This window comes from Phyllostomus discolor, chromosome 4, assembly GCF_004126475.2.
Source record: "Phyllostomus discolor isolate MPI-MPIP mPhyDis1 chromosome 4, mPhyDis1.pri.v3, whole genome shotgun sequence".
NCBI classification, from domain to species: Eukaryota; Metazoa; Chordata; class Mammalia; order Chiroptera; family Phyllostomidae; genus Phyllostomus; species Phyllostomus discolor.
In genome coordinates, this window is record NC_040906.2 from 127,608,653 (window position 1) to 127,622,849 (window position 14,197).

The following is a 14,197-nucleotide window of genomic DNA, read 5'->3' on the forward strand; positions in this document are numbered from 1 at the left end:
TGCTACTTATATTAAGACTTGGCTTGGAATCTTCACAACTCACTAGCTACTAAACCTTATCCTCTGGAGCCCGTTTTCTTATCAGTAATATATGGGGATAATAAGTACTTCTCAGGCTTTTGGTAAACACAGACTAAAGTAACTAAAAATGACAATTATTCAAATTGCTCAATTCATAATCTTACATTATTACATTACTAAGTAAATTTGTGATTGAATTTCATTAAAAAATCTCAAACAAAATTTACCATCTTCTATTTTCCTGAGCATTTTTAAGACCACTTTCCTACACTGAATAAAAGGTTAATGAAAACCAACATACTTGTCTCCATGTTTAGCCAAAAATAGCTGCATAGTCTGAAGTGCCTCAGATAACTGTTCCTTCTTGGATAATATTTCTTCACTGGAAATCTGCAAAGTATAAAAAACACACTCAAATTCTGCCCTCATAGAAACTAACCAACGGTAATTTTAAAAAACAAATCAAGTTTTCAAGACCCAAATGATGTCTATCTTCTGGGTGACCCAAGTCAATAACCCATCACTTACCATCAGTCTAGGGGCCTGGATAAAAGGAGTACTTTATGTTTAGAATGAATACTTAAGGAAAGCCTTATTATTTCATGAGTAAACAGTAATGCAGCATTATATGGTTCTTGCTTTTGTCCCAGCTCAACCATGAATCAAGGCTGCCTTCACAGCCCAGGTGGCCAGAGATCCAGCACTGGCCCAGTGGCATCCTTGTGCCCCCAAATGGCATGACTGGAGAACACTACTCCCAACAAGGGTCTTACTTCACCCAAGTTCCTGAATACAATGCTACTTTTGAAAAAATTACAGTGACAATTTAATCTGCATGTCTGCAGATCAAGATTAAATAATTTTTATTGCTAAGACACAGTTGAAAAAGTTGCTCATGATGGTCAGAGGGATAAAATTGATCCATTTGAGGAGTGTAAGTAATACTTTCTCCTAATTCCTCGGTATATCATTTCTGAATACCTAATATCAGAAATTGCCATTTTTAAAATGAACAGAAATGAGAGTTAATGATGGGCCAATGAAAACGTATCTTTCCCCCTATGTATTCTACTAAGAGCCAACTAAGGTCTATTTTTAATGGTTACAGGTAATAATGAGGCCATAATGATATTTTGAAAGGCATTTATTATTCACATCAAATTGCCTTAAATTCCTTTATCAGTGTTATTAGAGATTTATAATTTAGGCCATGATCTTCACTAAAAAAAAGTATCTACTTTATGTCCAGTAGGTCTAAAACTGATGTGGTAAAATTTTGAAGAATTTTAAAACTACAGAATGAGAAAATACCAATGGTTTATAATCCACATTTCTCAAATGCAACTTGTTCTCCCAAGATATCCTTGCTAAGTTATTGTACCTATTTTAGTTCTTTTCCTATTTGACAGGGTGGGAGGAAAGAAGATATTTTAAACCAAATATATGTATAACATTACTTTGACGGGTTTATACCAAACATAATTGCTTTCAAGCTTCTTACTTCTACACTTTATGAAATATAGTATGCAAGACTGTGTGAGCTAATATAGCTTTATTTCAATTGAATAATTCAACTATATGCCCAGGTCTGTAAACTTTGGGGCGGGGGCGGTGGAGGAGATAAATCACATCTGCCTCATATCACAGGGAAAATTAGATAAGTCACTGAAGTTTCCCCCTATATAATGATGTCAGCAATGTTAATTGATGATGAATGAGTATTGATGCAGAGCTAGAAAGGGAAGCTAATGATAGCTAACAATAGCCCCTAAAATTTCCAAAGGTCAGGTATGGGCAGAGGGGCAATGTAGGAAAAGTTTTCCCAAAAAATGCTGCTTAACTTACTGGAAATTTTTAAGAACCCAGCTGCAATCCCAGTGCTATCACTAGCAGCAGCAGCAATACTGGAATTTAGACCAATGGCCTTGAAGCTTCGAGTGGAGGCAGACCAACAGACAGCGTGGGACACTAACGTCTCGGGAGCTGGAGCTACCCAGCTAATGCCAAGCAGTTGGGGTACAGGAGATAGCCCACAGAGCTAAAGAATTCATCTAAGTAAGGGAAAGAATCTAGGATTTCCAGTTACTGACTGGAGAACACTTCTTCATAAAACAGAAAACGTCCAAAAAAGCACAACTAAATTCAATCCTCAAAAATATTTATCCTAGTTTGTATTTTTTTAATGGTTGTTAAGTTTGGTTTCTCATCTGTTAAGAAAGAGACTGCATACATGTGTGAATTGGAGTACATGGGCTTTTTCTGGGCACAAAACAGATGCCTCTGCTCTTTGCAATGCTCATCACAATAATTGAGAAGCAGAGCTAATTATTGCTGTGCTGGAAAAGCAGCACAACATATTAGTTCACTAATAATAAGACTAATACACACTTCAGGCTTTGGAATCAGAAAACACCTTCTTTCTGCCTACCAAATACTGTGATTCATTGGGCAAGTGACTCAACCTCTCTGATCCTCATTATAACTGCCTATAAAAATGGAGCGGGGGAGTAAGGTAATGAATGAAACATTTTTTAGATGGACTGTATCATCTTATAGATTCTACCCACTATTATTATTATTAACCAGGCCCTCAGTGAATACCTTTTGCTTAGAGAAGGGAGATTTTGCAGACTTCTCTCCATCTCGCAATGTCTTGCTGATATTTGATACCCATTTCTGTAATTCTTTGGCTTTTTCAACATGCTCTTTCTTTTCTTCTTCCAGTGACTTCTGACAGATATGAGTAGTAAAAGAAGATACATTCCAGTAAATGACTGAGCCTGACATCTCCATAAAAAACAAGAGTGTAAAAAGGCTTTTATCACACACAGGTTACTGAGATATTTTATTCATTCACTTAACCATGTTTACCACGTCCCTTCGTGGATGTACTTCAAAAATGTTTATGGTAACAAAGGAAGGTGTGACAAACACTCTTTAACCTCCCAGCTGGTCTATGAGTATGACAAATTTAAAAACACACACACAAAACCTTGATTTTATTAATGAAGCACTAGAAAATATCTGTATCGCTGCCTTTGCATTAGCATCACAAACACAATGGTCTTGACAGAAAAGCACCGTATAAGACATCGGAAAGGAGAATGCGTGCACACTTTTGAAAAATACACAGAATGAAGAGGAATATTTCCCCCTCTTCCAACACACAATCCATTCATCACAAAGTCTAATTAAAAATGGAAGACTGTAGTAAACATTTAATATGTAAAGAATGTGACTATATACAGAAAACTAAAAACTTTTTCATGTTTTAAGGCAGTCTAAAACACTAGCCTCAGGGGTGCTGGGAGAGAATGTACATCTCTCTTTGATTCCCTGGTGCTGTTTGAAGTGCTCTTTCAGTGAGTGTAAGGGATCATTTAATAAAGGGAAACCCGAGGATCTATTCAGTGATGGAGAGTTCTGAAGAAAGGATGTTCTCTCTGAACTTACTGGAGTTCATCAAGTTTATGCTGTATTCTCAGTAAAATACCTTTATTTTGGTGTGAGCAAGATTGAAAGAACTAATTTCAAAGCTAAATGAAACTATTTTTAAGAACAGTAAATCTTTTGTTTGTTTGTTTGTTTCAATTTAAAAATCATTTTCTCTTCTGAACAGTCAGCTATTTCCAGCCTTCCAGAAGTAAATACTGCTTTGAGTATGTGACACAATCACCCGACTGTCCGTGTAGCTGACATCATCCTGCTCCAGACAGATCACATGAACTGGATAGCATCTCCCCTGTGCAAAGTTACTCAACATGTCCTATTATGAAGAATAATAGAGGCTAGAAATTCCTGTCATCAAGGGTTCAGACACTTCTAAGAGTTTAAGTCCTGTGTGGAAATCAAAATCTGCATTTTCTAAGGCTTCTTTATAGGTCAACTTTCTTTTTGTTTGGGGACATATTATATTTCTGACATAGGACTTTTGATCTTTGAGGTTAGTCGCAAGGAAGACATCTATAATACTGACCTGGAGAGCCTCTTCTATTGACAACCGGGAGTGACCCTGTGGCTCTATCAACCCCCCGGTCAAGTACTGAAACTCCAAACATCTGATTCCCATTTCCTTACTTATGATATTTGCATTCACAGCTTCCACCACTGACATCGCTTTGTTCTTGACGGGATGGTTAATCCCTGTCATTACTAATTCACACTGTCGCAGCTGCTGGGCAAACCCTTCATCAACTAGGCCTCTGTGCAAAGCTTCAGCCACCCGGTACCTTTTGCCAGTAATAGGATCAATTATGCCCCCTGTGCTGACTTGGGCTTCAAGGCATCTGAGGGCAGTAATCCGATCAATCAAATTTCTACGGGAGGCCTTTAGGACAGAGATCCTCTCTCCACTAGAAGTCAGCCAATACCCCGCAATAGGACTATGCAAATCCTTCTTGGGCACTAACTTGCTCAGCAAAGCATCGGCAAATTCTGTGAGTGTGATAATGCCTTCCTGGTACTTTTTCAGCAACGCTTTGTCAACTGTTCCCTGCTCCACAGCCTCATCAATGTTGAACTGTAATCCCGTTTTAGTGTCAGTCAGCATGTGAGAAGGATGCCCATAGGATTCAAAAAATGTGGCTTCCCTCCATTGGTATTGCTGCCCTGACAGCTCAAGATAAGTACTTTTTTCAATGAGGCTTCTCTTGAAAGCCTCATAGGCTGTCAGCTCTGCTCCTGTCTTAATATCTACCACAGAAATCCTGTGAGTTTTGGACACATTGAGATTGGAAATGTTCCTCTCCCCGAGTGGAAACAGAAAGCACTGGCAATCTACATCAAACACACACATTCGCAGTAATTCTGAATAATACAGAGTTTGCTTGTTATTGGGGTTAGGAAAAACTCTCGTGTTGCTTGATGGCTCATGCAAAAACTGCAGGATGGCATTATTTAACAAGCCTTGCTGCAGAGCAATTTCTGGTGGAACTCGAATGCCTCTCACAGGGTCAATGATGCCCCCACTGGCAATCTGGGCCTCCAAAATATGTTTACCTTTTTGTCTGTCAAGCACTCTATTTTCCATGGCTTGAAACACTGACAATGTCTTAGAATTATATGAATATCCCAGGGCTGCCTTCTCTGCCTCAAGGAGCCTAATTTTGAACTCGGGATCAACAACTCCTTTAAGGACTGCATCTTCAACAGAATATGTCTGACCTGAAATGGGATCGATCACAAAACCTGTTGCAGCCTGAGCTTCTAAAAATGCTAAAGCCATCATTTTGTCTATTAGGATTTTCTTGGATGCTGAGGCAAATGAAATCTTTTCTTTTGTGGATTCTAGATAAAGCCCTGCAATTGAGGTGGCTTTTGTCAAAAACTTGTTAAGAGTTTTCTGAACTTCTTCAACAGTCTTAAGGCCAAGTCGCAGCTGCTCAATTGTTTTCATGTCCAGAAGCTTAGCTTCAACCAACTGCCTGGCACTCACAGTGTGCCGCAGCCCTTGGAATGTAAATTCATCTTCCCTAACCGAGCATGCATGATCGCCATCAAAGTTCTGGGAGGTCTCTGGTTCTAAGCCTTTCTTAATAAAATCTCTCTTGAATCCAAGCATCCATTCTTCAGCACTGGAAAATGGGTTCTTGTCTTGTTTTAATGTTGTGACTTCTGTATGCATATCATACTGCTTGTTCTTAGCTATCTGCAACAGGAATTTATAAGGCGTTAAAAGTCATTTAAAGAATATTATGCCACTTTACCCACTCTTAATCCAAATATAATGCCTAGAATAACAAAGATGAGATAAGTAAAGACAAGAAAAATTTCAAACCAAAGACAGTTCAGGAACAGGTAATATATTTTGAGAGTCTGAAGCTTACTTTAGATGATGATTAAGGCATTAAAATAGTAGAAGGGTGAAGCGAGTAAGAAAAAACAAGCAAGTTCACAGACGACAACAGTATGGTGACTACGAGAGGGAAAGGGTGTGAGGGGATATAGAAGAGGGTAAAGGGGGAATAAATGGTGATGGAAGGAAACCTGACTTGGGGGGTGAACACACAGTACAACATACAGATGATGTGTTACAGAACTGAACACCTGAAACCTATAATTTTATCAACCAATGTCACCCCAATAAATTCAGTTTAAAAAAGACTGGGAAGAAATTTGTCCAGAGAACATGTTAGAAATTAAAGTTAACTGCTTGGTTTTCTAGTTTTTTCTAGTTTTCCAGTTTTTTAATGGGCATATTTTTCAGAATATAATCCCATAGATATAACAGTATAGCCATTATATCTGTGTGCTTAATCTCACTTAAAAATTAAAGATTGATAAATTGTACTAAAGATTCAAGTAAATCACTAGACAATGACAGTATTATTTTTCTGTCAGAATGACAAAGAGCCAATCACAGTTAACATTATTTTTTTTAAAATTTGGTCTAGCAGAGAAAGGAAACAGGAGAGGAAACTTAACATAGGTAGCTGATAGGGTTTTACAGTCCAGATTATACCTCTAATGGTGCCAAAAGCTTCACCAGGTCCACTTCACATTTGTCATCTTGATATCTAACAGGTTGTCTGGAATTGTACAGAGTCTGGTCTCTTATCTTCTCTATTTCTGAGAGTCTTGAACTAGGGTTTTTCTCATCAAAAGTAATTTGAAATTCAGTGCTTGTTTGAGAAAAATACTCAGAGTAACACTGCTGGCTTTTCTCTTTCTCCAGTGGAGTGCCTGCTGGCCAGCACTGGACGTCCTTTCGTTCCACAACCTGATGTTGCCACTTTTCTTCCGACTGCTGTGGTTCTTGAGTCCATCTCAACAGAGGAGATCTGGCTGTTGGGTGAGACTGTCCTGTGTTCCTAGAGGAGAGGTCCCCAGAGTATTGACACTCCTTCACTGACACCTCAAAATCTGGTTTGAAGGTACAGTCTTTGGTTGGGCTCTTTTTTGGGATTTCACACTGGAGCAAAACTAATTGATGTTCATGTTCCTTTATCTGTTGATCCATTTTTTGCTTCAGGTTTTCAACTTCACGTTTCTGAGCTACCAGCTCCTCCTCAAGTTTCCGACACTTTTGGTAGTTATTTGCTTCCACATGCCGCCCCTGTTGGATTTGCTCACGATATTGTTGAAGCTGTCTTTCAAGTTCTCTAATATTTGTTTCACAGAGCTTCGCATTCTCTTGAGCTCTGCAGTTTTCTCTCTGAAGAGACACAAAGTCAAGTTTGATGCATGAAATGTCATTTTCAGTGATAACTTTGGAGCCCATTAATTTTTCCATCTTTTTCCGAAACTCCTCTGCGGAACGTTTGAATTTATCAGATTCTTCCTGAAATAGGACCATCTTTTTGTGGGTCATCTGTTCCTCTATGGTCTTTAAGTACAGCTCATCTTGTACCTTTTTCAACTTATTATTTAACTCTTGCACCTGAGCTTGTTGTAGTTGTACTTTCTGCTCACCCAGTCGCTTTTCCTCTTTGGAAGCATTCAGCTCAGCATTCAGGTTTCTAACTTCTTTCTCAGTATTCCGGATGATAATGTTCTGCTGGTCACACTTTTGTTTAAATTCACTCACTAAGTTTTGACTTTTGGCCAGGTCTTCTTCTAGGCACTTAATTCTTTTATGGAAATCCTGCTCTGTTTTTGTCTGTTTGTGCAAGTGTTCATTTGTGTTGCGTAGCTGTTCTTTAAAACCACTTGCCTGAATTTTCAGTGCTTCACACCTTTGCTGGATCGCTTGTTTCTCTAAAACCACATTGGCTGATTCTGCCTGAATTCTCTGCATCACTAACTTGGTTTCATTATTTTGCCTACTAAGTTCATCTACTTTTTGTTTTAACATTTCTGCACACTTATTACTTTTTGCCAATTCTTCCTTAAGCTTTTGGATTTTATCATTATTTTCTTTTTCAGCTTTAATATTCTGAAGCAACTGTGCGTGGCTTTTCTCAAATTGTTCTTTTAGATGATCTGATTTTCTCTGGCAGATCTGTATTCTCTCATTAGAGAATTCCTTTTCATCCCGAAAAGAATTCACTTGTGAATTTAAGTGCAGAATATCCCTCTCAGTTATCGCGTGCGTCCTGGTGATCCTGTCTACTTCTTTTTGCAGTTTCCCTTTTTCCTGCTGAAGAGATTCTAATTCTAACTCATAGTTGTGCTTTATTTTCTTCAGATCACTGGCTTCTTGCATGACTTCTTCAGCTTTACCTGTAGTTTGGTTCAACTGCCGTCCCAGTTCCCTGAGCTGCTGAGAATACCCTTCCTCTACCTGATCCTTCCTTTCCAACTCTAACTTAAGGCACATTAGTGTATTATTTGTTTCATCTAGTTTTTCTTTTAGCAAACGAGCCTTTTCCTCAGATGAAGTCTTTTCAAGCTGGAGGGCACTGAGTTCAAACTTGAGTTCCCTCATGTCCTTCTCAGCCTTTCTGTTGGCGGTTACCAGCTCGTGTACCTGCTGCTGGAGCTCTTCAGCCTTCTGTTTGTCCTGCTCTTTCTCTGGGACAGCACATGTGGGTAGCGTACTCTCCCTACATGAATACTGAATCTCAGTTATTTTCCTCCTGGCTTCCAATTCAATTTTCTGCTTTTCTTTCAGCTGTTGCTCTGCGATCTGCTTTTGAGATGACAGATCTTTTTCCATCTGCTTTATCCGCTTCAAGAGTTCTTCCTCATTGTCTCTCTTTCTTCTTAATTCTTCCATTAACTTATTCTTTTGTTGCTCCAAGTCACTGAGGCTCGAATCTTTCCTTTTTAGGTGATCTTCCAGGGTTCTTCTCGTAAATGTGTTTTCCTCTAACTGGCTCCGGAATTTGCAGAGGTTTTCCTCCACGGCCACCCTCCTGGTCTCGGCCTCAGCCGTGAGCCTCCTCACGCGTTCCAGCTCACGCTCTGCGGCCTCCTTCTCCCGCACAATGCTCTCCAGCTCCCTGCGGTACTGTTTCGCTTCACTCTCAGCTCTGATCTTCTGCAGAGCAATGTCCTGCACATTTCGCTGCTGCCTTCTCAATTCATTTTCTGCAGCCTCCTTGACCTTCGGAAGTTCTTCCTCTACCTGGGACTTTTCTTTCTTTAGTTCAGCTACCATTTTCTCCAGTTCACTTATCTTTCCTGTAAGTTTGCTATTCTCAATCATTGTCGCCTTCTGGCGCTGCAGCAGATCTGAATATGCCCCATGGTCAGAGGTCTCCTTACACCTTTTCATCTACAAGAGATGTTTAAAAGCGTCAAACCTGTTCTACTCCAATTTGTCTTTAAAAATATGAAGCCAGGCCCAGAAAAGTACTTACAAAAACAAGTGAACCGAAATGCAGAACAAGCACTACCACCATCACCATCACCACCACCACCACCACCACCAACACCACCTTCTTCAGAGAGGAAGCTTCAGACAGTCAGCAAAAGGAGAAGGTAAAAACCCTTCATAACGGGTTTTCTAAACCAAAGTATCTTTTTTTAATCTCTCAGAAATAGTTTGGTTGTAAAAATTAGCTAGCTCAGGATTTTATAGCAAGAAGGGACCTTCCAAAACATATTGCTTATAGATGAGAAAACTGAGGTACAGGTAAAATCTACTTGGGGATTTAGAGTCAATGGTTAAATAATTTTGAAAGCTTTCTCAACAGTGTTCTTTCTGCTCTCGCCCACAACTTAGTCCAAGCTGATAAGAACATACAACATATAAGAACCAAATGACATTAAAGAATTTATTTTTCCATATCTAGCCCAATGGAAATTAAAATGATATTCACATCCCTCTGTTTTATGATTAAAGAAACAAAATACAGAAATTTGGGACTGAGAGCCAAATCAGGAAATAATACTTAACATGGGGAAGAAGGAAAATTATACAAAAACTTGTCACTTCTGAAGTCAAATTTCTAACTGGTACAAATTGCCATATTAAGAAAACCATAATCAGAATTGCTAATGCAAAGGCAGCTACAGCTCCTGGTGGCTTTAGAAAAGATGTGCTTCATATACTCACAGATTTGTTGCTCTTGTTAATGACATGCCTCATACAAATCCACCTTGACATGTACCTTTAGATACTCCATAAACACAAAGATATTCATTAAATATAAATGCTTTTTAAAATCTACTTAGGGATTTAGAGTCAATGGATAAAATAAAATATAAGATTTTTTTTACCTTGTTCATGATAAAATCAACCTCAGCTGGGAGGAGCCCACTTGGCATTACTACAGAACTACATGGTCAGAGCTCATTTCCAATTACTATTTAGTTTCTCTTTATTAATACCATAAAGTTGTTAGTTTCATATCATTAGCCCAAACCGTAACTATAAACAGTTTAAACAAGAGTTGAGAAATTATTCTAGAACATATTTTTTTAAACTGAGAAGCTTTGCTAAATTTCGATAATTTAATTGACATTATAGACCATATATCTTATTTTGCTTCCTCAAATTTCTTGGACCGCCATAATTCTGACAAACATTTCAGTTGTTTCCTTTGCTAACCTAAATGTGGTTTAAAATAAGAACTCATTTTAAACAGAACTCACTGCAGTCTGCAATACTTAGTGCTAGTGCTCTATTTTGTTATCAGAGTCAACTTCTAGTGACATTTAAGCATTTTTTTCAGTTTAAATATTAAATTATCAATATTTTTATTAGTTTATTTCTAATATGGTCTTTCTCAATTTTTTATCAAACCCCCTTTAAAAGTTAGCTATTGCTAAGAAGATTTGAGCCTGTTTTTTCTTAGGTATGTTTTAAGGTTTAAAAAATTAAAAATTCTCTCACAAAAAAAATGTTATTGAACCCTCAGCATCTTAAAGTAATTTTATTGATTGTTAATAATCTTACATTGTCTAGATACTCTGAATTTTTTGGCAAATACTAGAAAAGTTACTAGAAATAATTTAGTCCTATTGTTTATTTGCTTTCTTATAGATTTCAAGCTTATTCATATAAAAATACCTCAAGTTTCCTCTAACTTTCCCCCAAGGAGATACATTGTCCTTTAGTCTCAGCAATTAATATTTAATGTACTTTCCTCCCAATACAGACTCAAAAAATCTCTTTACCTGTCTAATATCCATTATAGATAGGTACTCTACTTTCATTTCTAATTTGACATTATCTTCTGAAATTAACTTGCATCTTTCTTTGATTTCATGTTTATTATGGAAAATTCTACTCTCAAATGACCAAGGTTTCTCATGTGGGTCTTCACAGACTCAGTGGCAGAAACACTACTCTTTGGAGTCTAAAAGCTGAGCTATATACCTTTTATAAAATACACCTTTTACATTCCATTAATATAAACTCTTAAGTGGTAAATTTTCATTTGGGAATTTTTAAAAATGTATTTTACGTTATAGTATTTGTATTGCCTATATTATTTTGACTTTCAATTCACTATAATTCCTTTATGTTTCAAAGGATAACAAGCATAATTTGTATATATTCAGGCTTTGGGGAAATATGATTTGGTTCTATAATAGTATCCTACCTCATAAGATAAGCTTCAGCAAAGTGACTTGTATGTGTGCAATAAAAGTTATATATTATAAAAAAAGGAAAAGGACTTAAATTATTTTATTTAAATTTAACAGCTAAAAATATAATTTAAAAGACCTGTGTGCCATTTATACAGAACTGCATGTCTCAAAAAGTCAAAATATAAAAATTAGGGATTTTTTTCACAAATGAGAGGTGTATGCCAATTATTTGGATGGTCACAAACATTCTGGTTCTCCATTCTAAGCACAAAGGAAGCTAGTTATAAAGACTTGCAATTAGCTATGTTAGCAATTTAGCTGTAGAAAACTATTAACACTGAACAGACTAAAATAGTTTACAAAAGCAGTCTCATTTTTAGAAACTAAGGAGGTAACATCTATTTAACATTTACTACTGTTTTAGTTCACTCATTATATGCACAGTTATACTAAGTATAATCACCTTCAGAATTTCAACAACGGTCTAATTTCAAATGACTAATGCCAGACAATTTAATAATTTCAGCATTCAGTCTACTATTTTTGTCTGTTCTGAGGTTAGGAATAGAAAGCATACCAAGATGATAAAGCAGAGTACAGTCCCTTGAAAAATACATACAATAGCCTGTTATGACAAGATATATTCACAAATAACTCCTTACTCTATTTGTGAATATATACTCTAAAATGCAGAATCCTCCAAAATTAGATTGGTAGTTAAACAGTCTTATTATATACCATATCTTTTTGGTTAAAAATAAAAATAAAAACAAAAACAACTCCACAATTCTTAAAATGTACTATCATTTTGTACAAATACCTATTATTTCTAAATTAATGGCTTGTATGTTTTAAATCTGTTTTATGTTTGAAGATGTAAATTAATTATAATACATAAAACAGATGTGTTTACACAGTATTTCTGTAGACATTATAGTAGTAGTCGCTATACTTCAAAGAATTATACCTCTCAACTTGAGAAAACACAAAAATTCCGCCAGTGTCAACATTTCATAATTTAAGTAGAACCATTTAAGACATCAAATTGTCCAAATTAGAGTCCTACAGTGAAAATAAAGACTTTTTTTTCTATTTGAGAAAACCTTAATACCAGTCAAAAAACCCGAAGCCTATACTTGTTTCCATTTTAATTTTATAATTAAATACTTACTTACATATCCGCTATTAACCATGTAAATTTAACCTAAAACCTTTTCTGTTTTTCCAAACCACACTACATACTTCCTTTTTAGTTAGTTGTTCATAGTTAATGGTTACCTCTTCCTCTTCTAGCCTCTTCAGTGAATCACCAGCAAATTTAACGTACTGCGTCATGAGGGTGACCAGAGCAGTGTATCGTGTCCGTAGGTCCATGAACTGCAAGTAAGGAAAAAACAATACAAACATAACCTCCAGGTGCCCTAGTGAGTATCATTACTTACCTGATGGTAATGATTATAATATTAACTAGGCCCTGTGACAGCAAAGTACACACTCCCTAATAATGGTGACAGGAATGAGCTTATTACTGTTGCCCAAGCCATTCTAAATGGCAATTCTCTTCTAAATTTAATCAGGAAGTATATTTATTATAATCTGCAATTAATAATTAAACCTGACCAAAGATTTTCAAAGTGTTTTTTGTTGTTCAATTACAGTTGTCCCCATTTTCTCCCCATTACTCTCCCCTTCAAAGGGTTTTTTTAAAAAACTTAGTAAAATGTAATTTCTAGGTAGAAAATTTCTTTTTGGATTGATGAACAGTTTTTGGAGATGGTCAGTGGCCAAAGCTGCACAACACCATGAATGAACTGAATGCCACTGAACTGTACAGTTTAAAATGATTAAAATGGTAAATTTACCATTATGTACATTTTACAATGCAAATATATGAATTTTTTAAAGTATTGTTTGTGTTGTACTCCCTCCCTTCTCTACTGAACTTTTATTACCTCTTGAATAATGAGATCTGCGGAGCTCTGCATTCTTCGGCGTTTCACTGGGGATTTTTGCTGTGAATCTACCATGGCCCGGTAGGTCATCGTTTGTAATTCATAGTCCTGGATAAAGGAGTCAATGAAATTAAATTAATTGAAGCAAAGTGCTAAAGCGTCCAAATTGGAAGTTAGTTTCACTGAATAACTTCAAAGAAAATATTACAAAACAACAGTTTTTGTGAATCTATCACAATTCCATTCAATCCTGAGATGTTCGCAAAGTGACAATAAAATCAGAAACATTTAGGGTGGCCAGGGAAGTTCCTAAGTCTCTTTAGAAGCTCACGGAAACATTTAGTACAACATGCTAGTTACACTCGGCTCGCTTTCCTCTAGTCAGGCTAGCGTACTGTGCATCTGGATGGCTAAAGCTGATTCATTGTTAAAGACTTCAAAAAGCATGAGAACTCAAAAAGTTAGAGGTTCTTTCACGGAATACTATAGCACTGTTAGAGAGAAAGAGAGGGGAAGAGAGAGCAATCAAGGGCAAAAAAAGGAGGGAGGGAGCACAAAGTAAAATGAATTTCAGAGCTCTTCAGAGTCTTTCTTATGTGTGTGGAGGGGTGTGTGTGCATGAGATGTGAGACACAGAGAAAATCAACAAACCAAGGGCTGTTGTGTGACTCAGATGTCAAAGAATTATTAGATAGGTGTCAAAAAGTTTCAAATAAAGATTCTCTGTTTTCATTTTAATCCTCAACCAAGGATATGTTTTAGGATTTTAGAGAGAGAGGGGAAGGGAAAGAGATTGAGAAACA

At 36.8% G+C, this 14,197-nt stretch overlaps 1 protein-coding gene across 25 annotated transcripts in view; it reads right to left on the bottom strand.

Annotated features, from left to right (window-relative positions):
• Positions 1–14,197, bottom strand: part of DST (dystonin) — a 447,461-nt gene that overhangs the window by 139,574 nt on the left and 293,690 nt on the right. For 24 of the 25 annotated variants that reach the window (XM_036024280.1, XM_036024276.1, XM_036024278.1 and 21 more), the window contains 4 exons: positions 13,395–13,502; positions 12,721–12,819; positions 2,623–2,751; positions 323–411 (listed from right to left, as the gene is read on the bottom strand). In XM_036024280.1, the coding sequence (XP_035880173.1) occupies positions 323–411; positions 2,623–2,751; positions 12,721–12,819; positions 13,395–13,502 (425 nt within the window). Of the gene's footprint in view, positions 1–322; positions 412–2,622; positions 2,752–3,001; positions 5,669–6,481; positions 9,179–12,720; positions 12,820–13,394; positions 13,503–14,197 lie in introns of those variants that run through there. The other variant, XM_028509345.2, reaches the window with a different exon arrangement.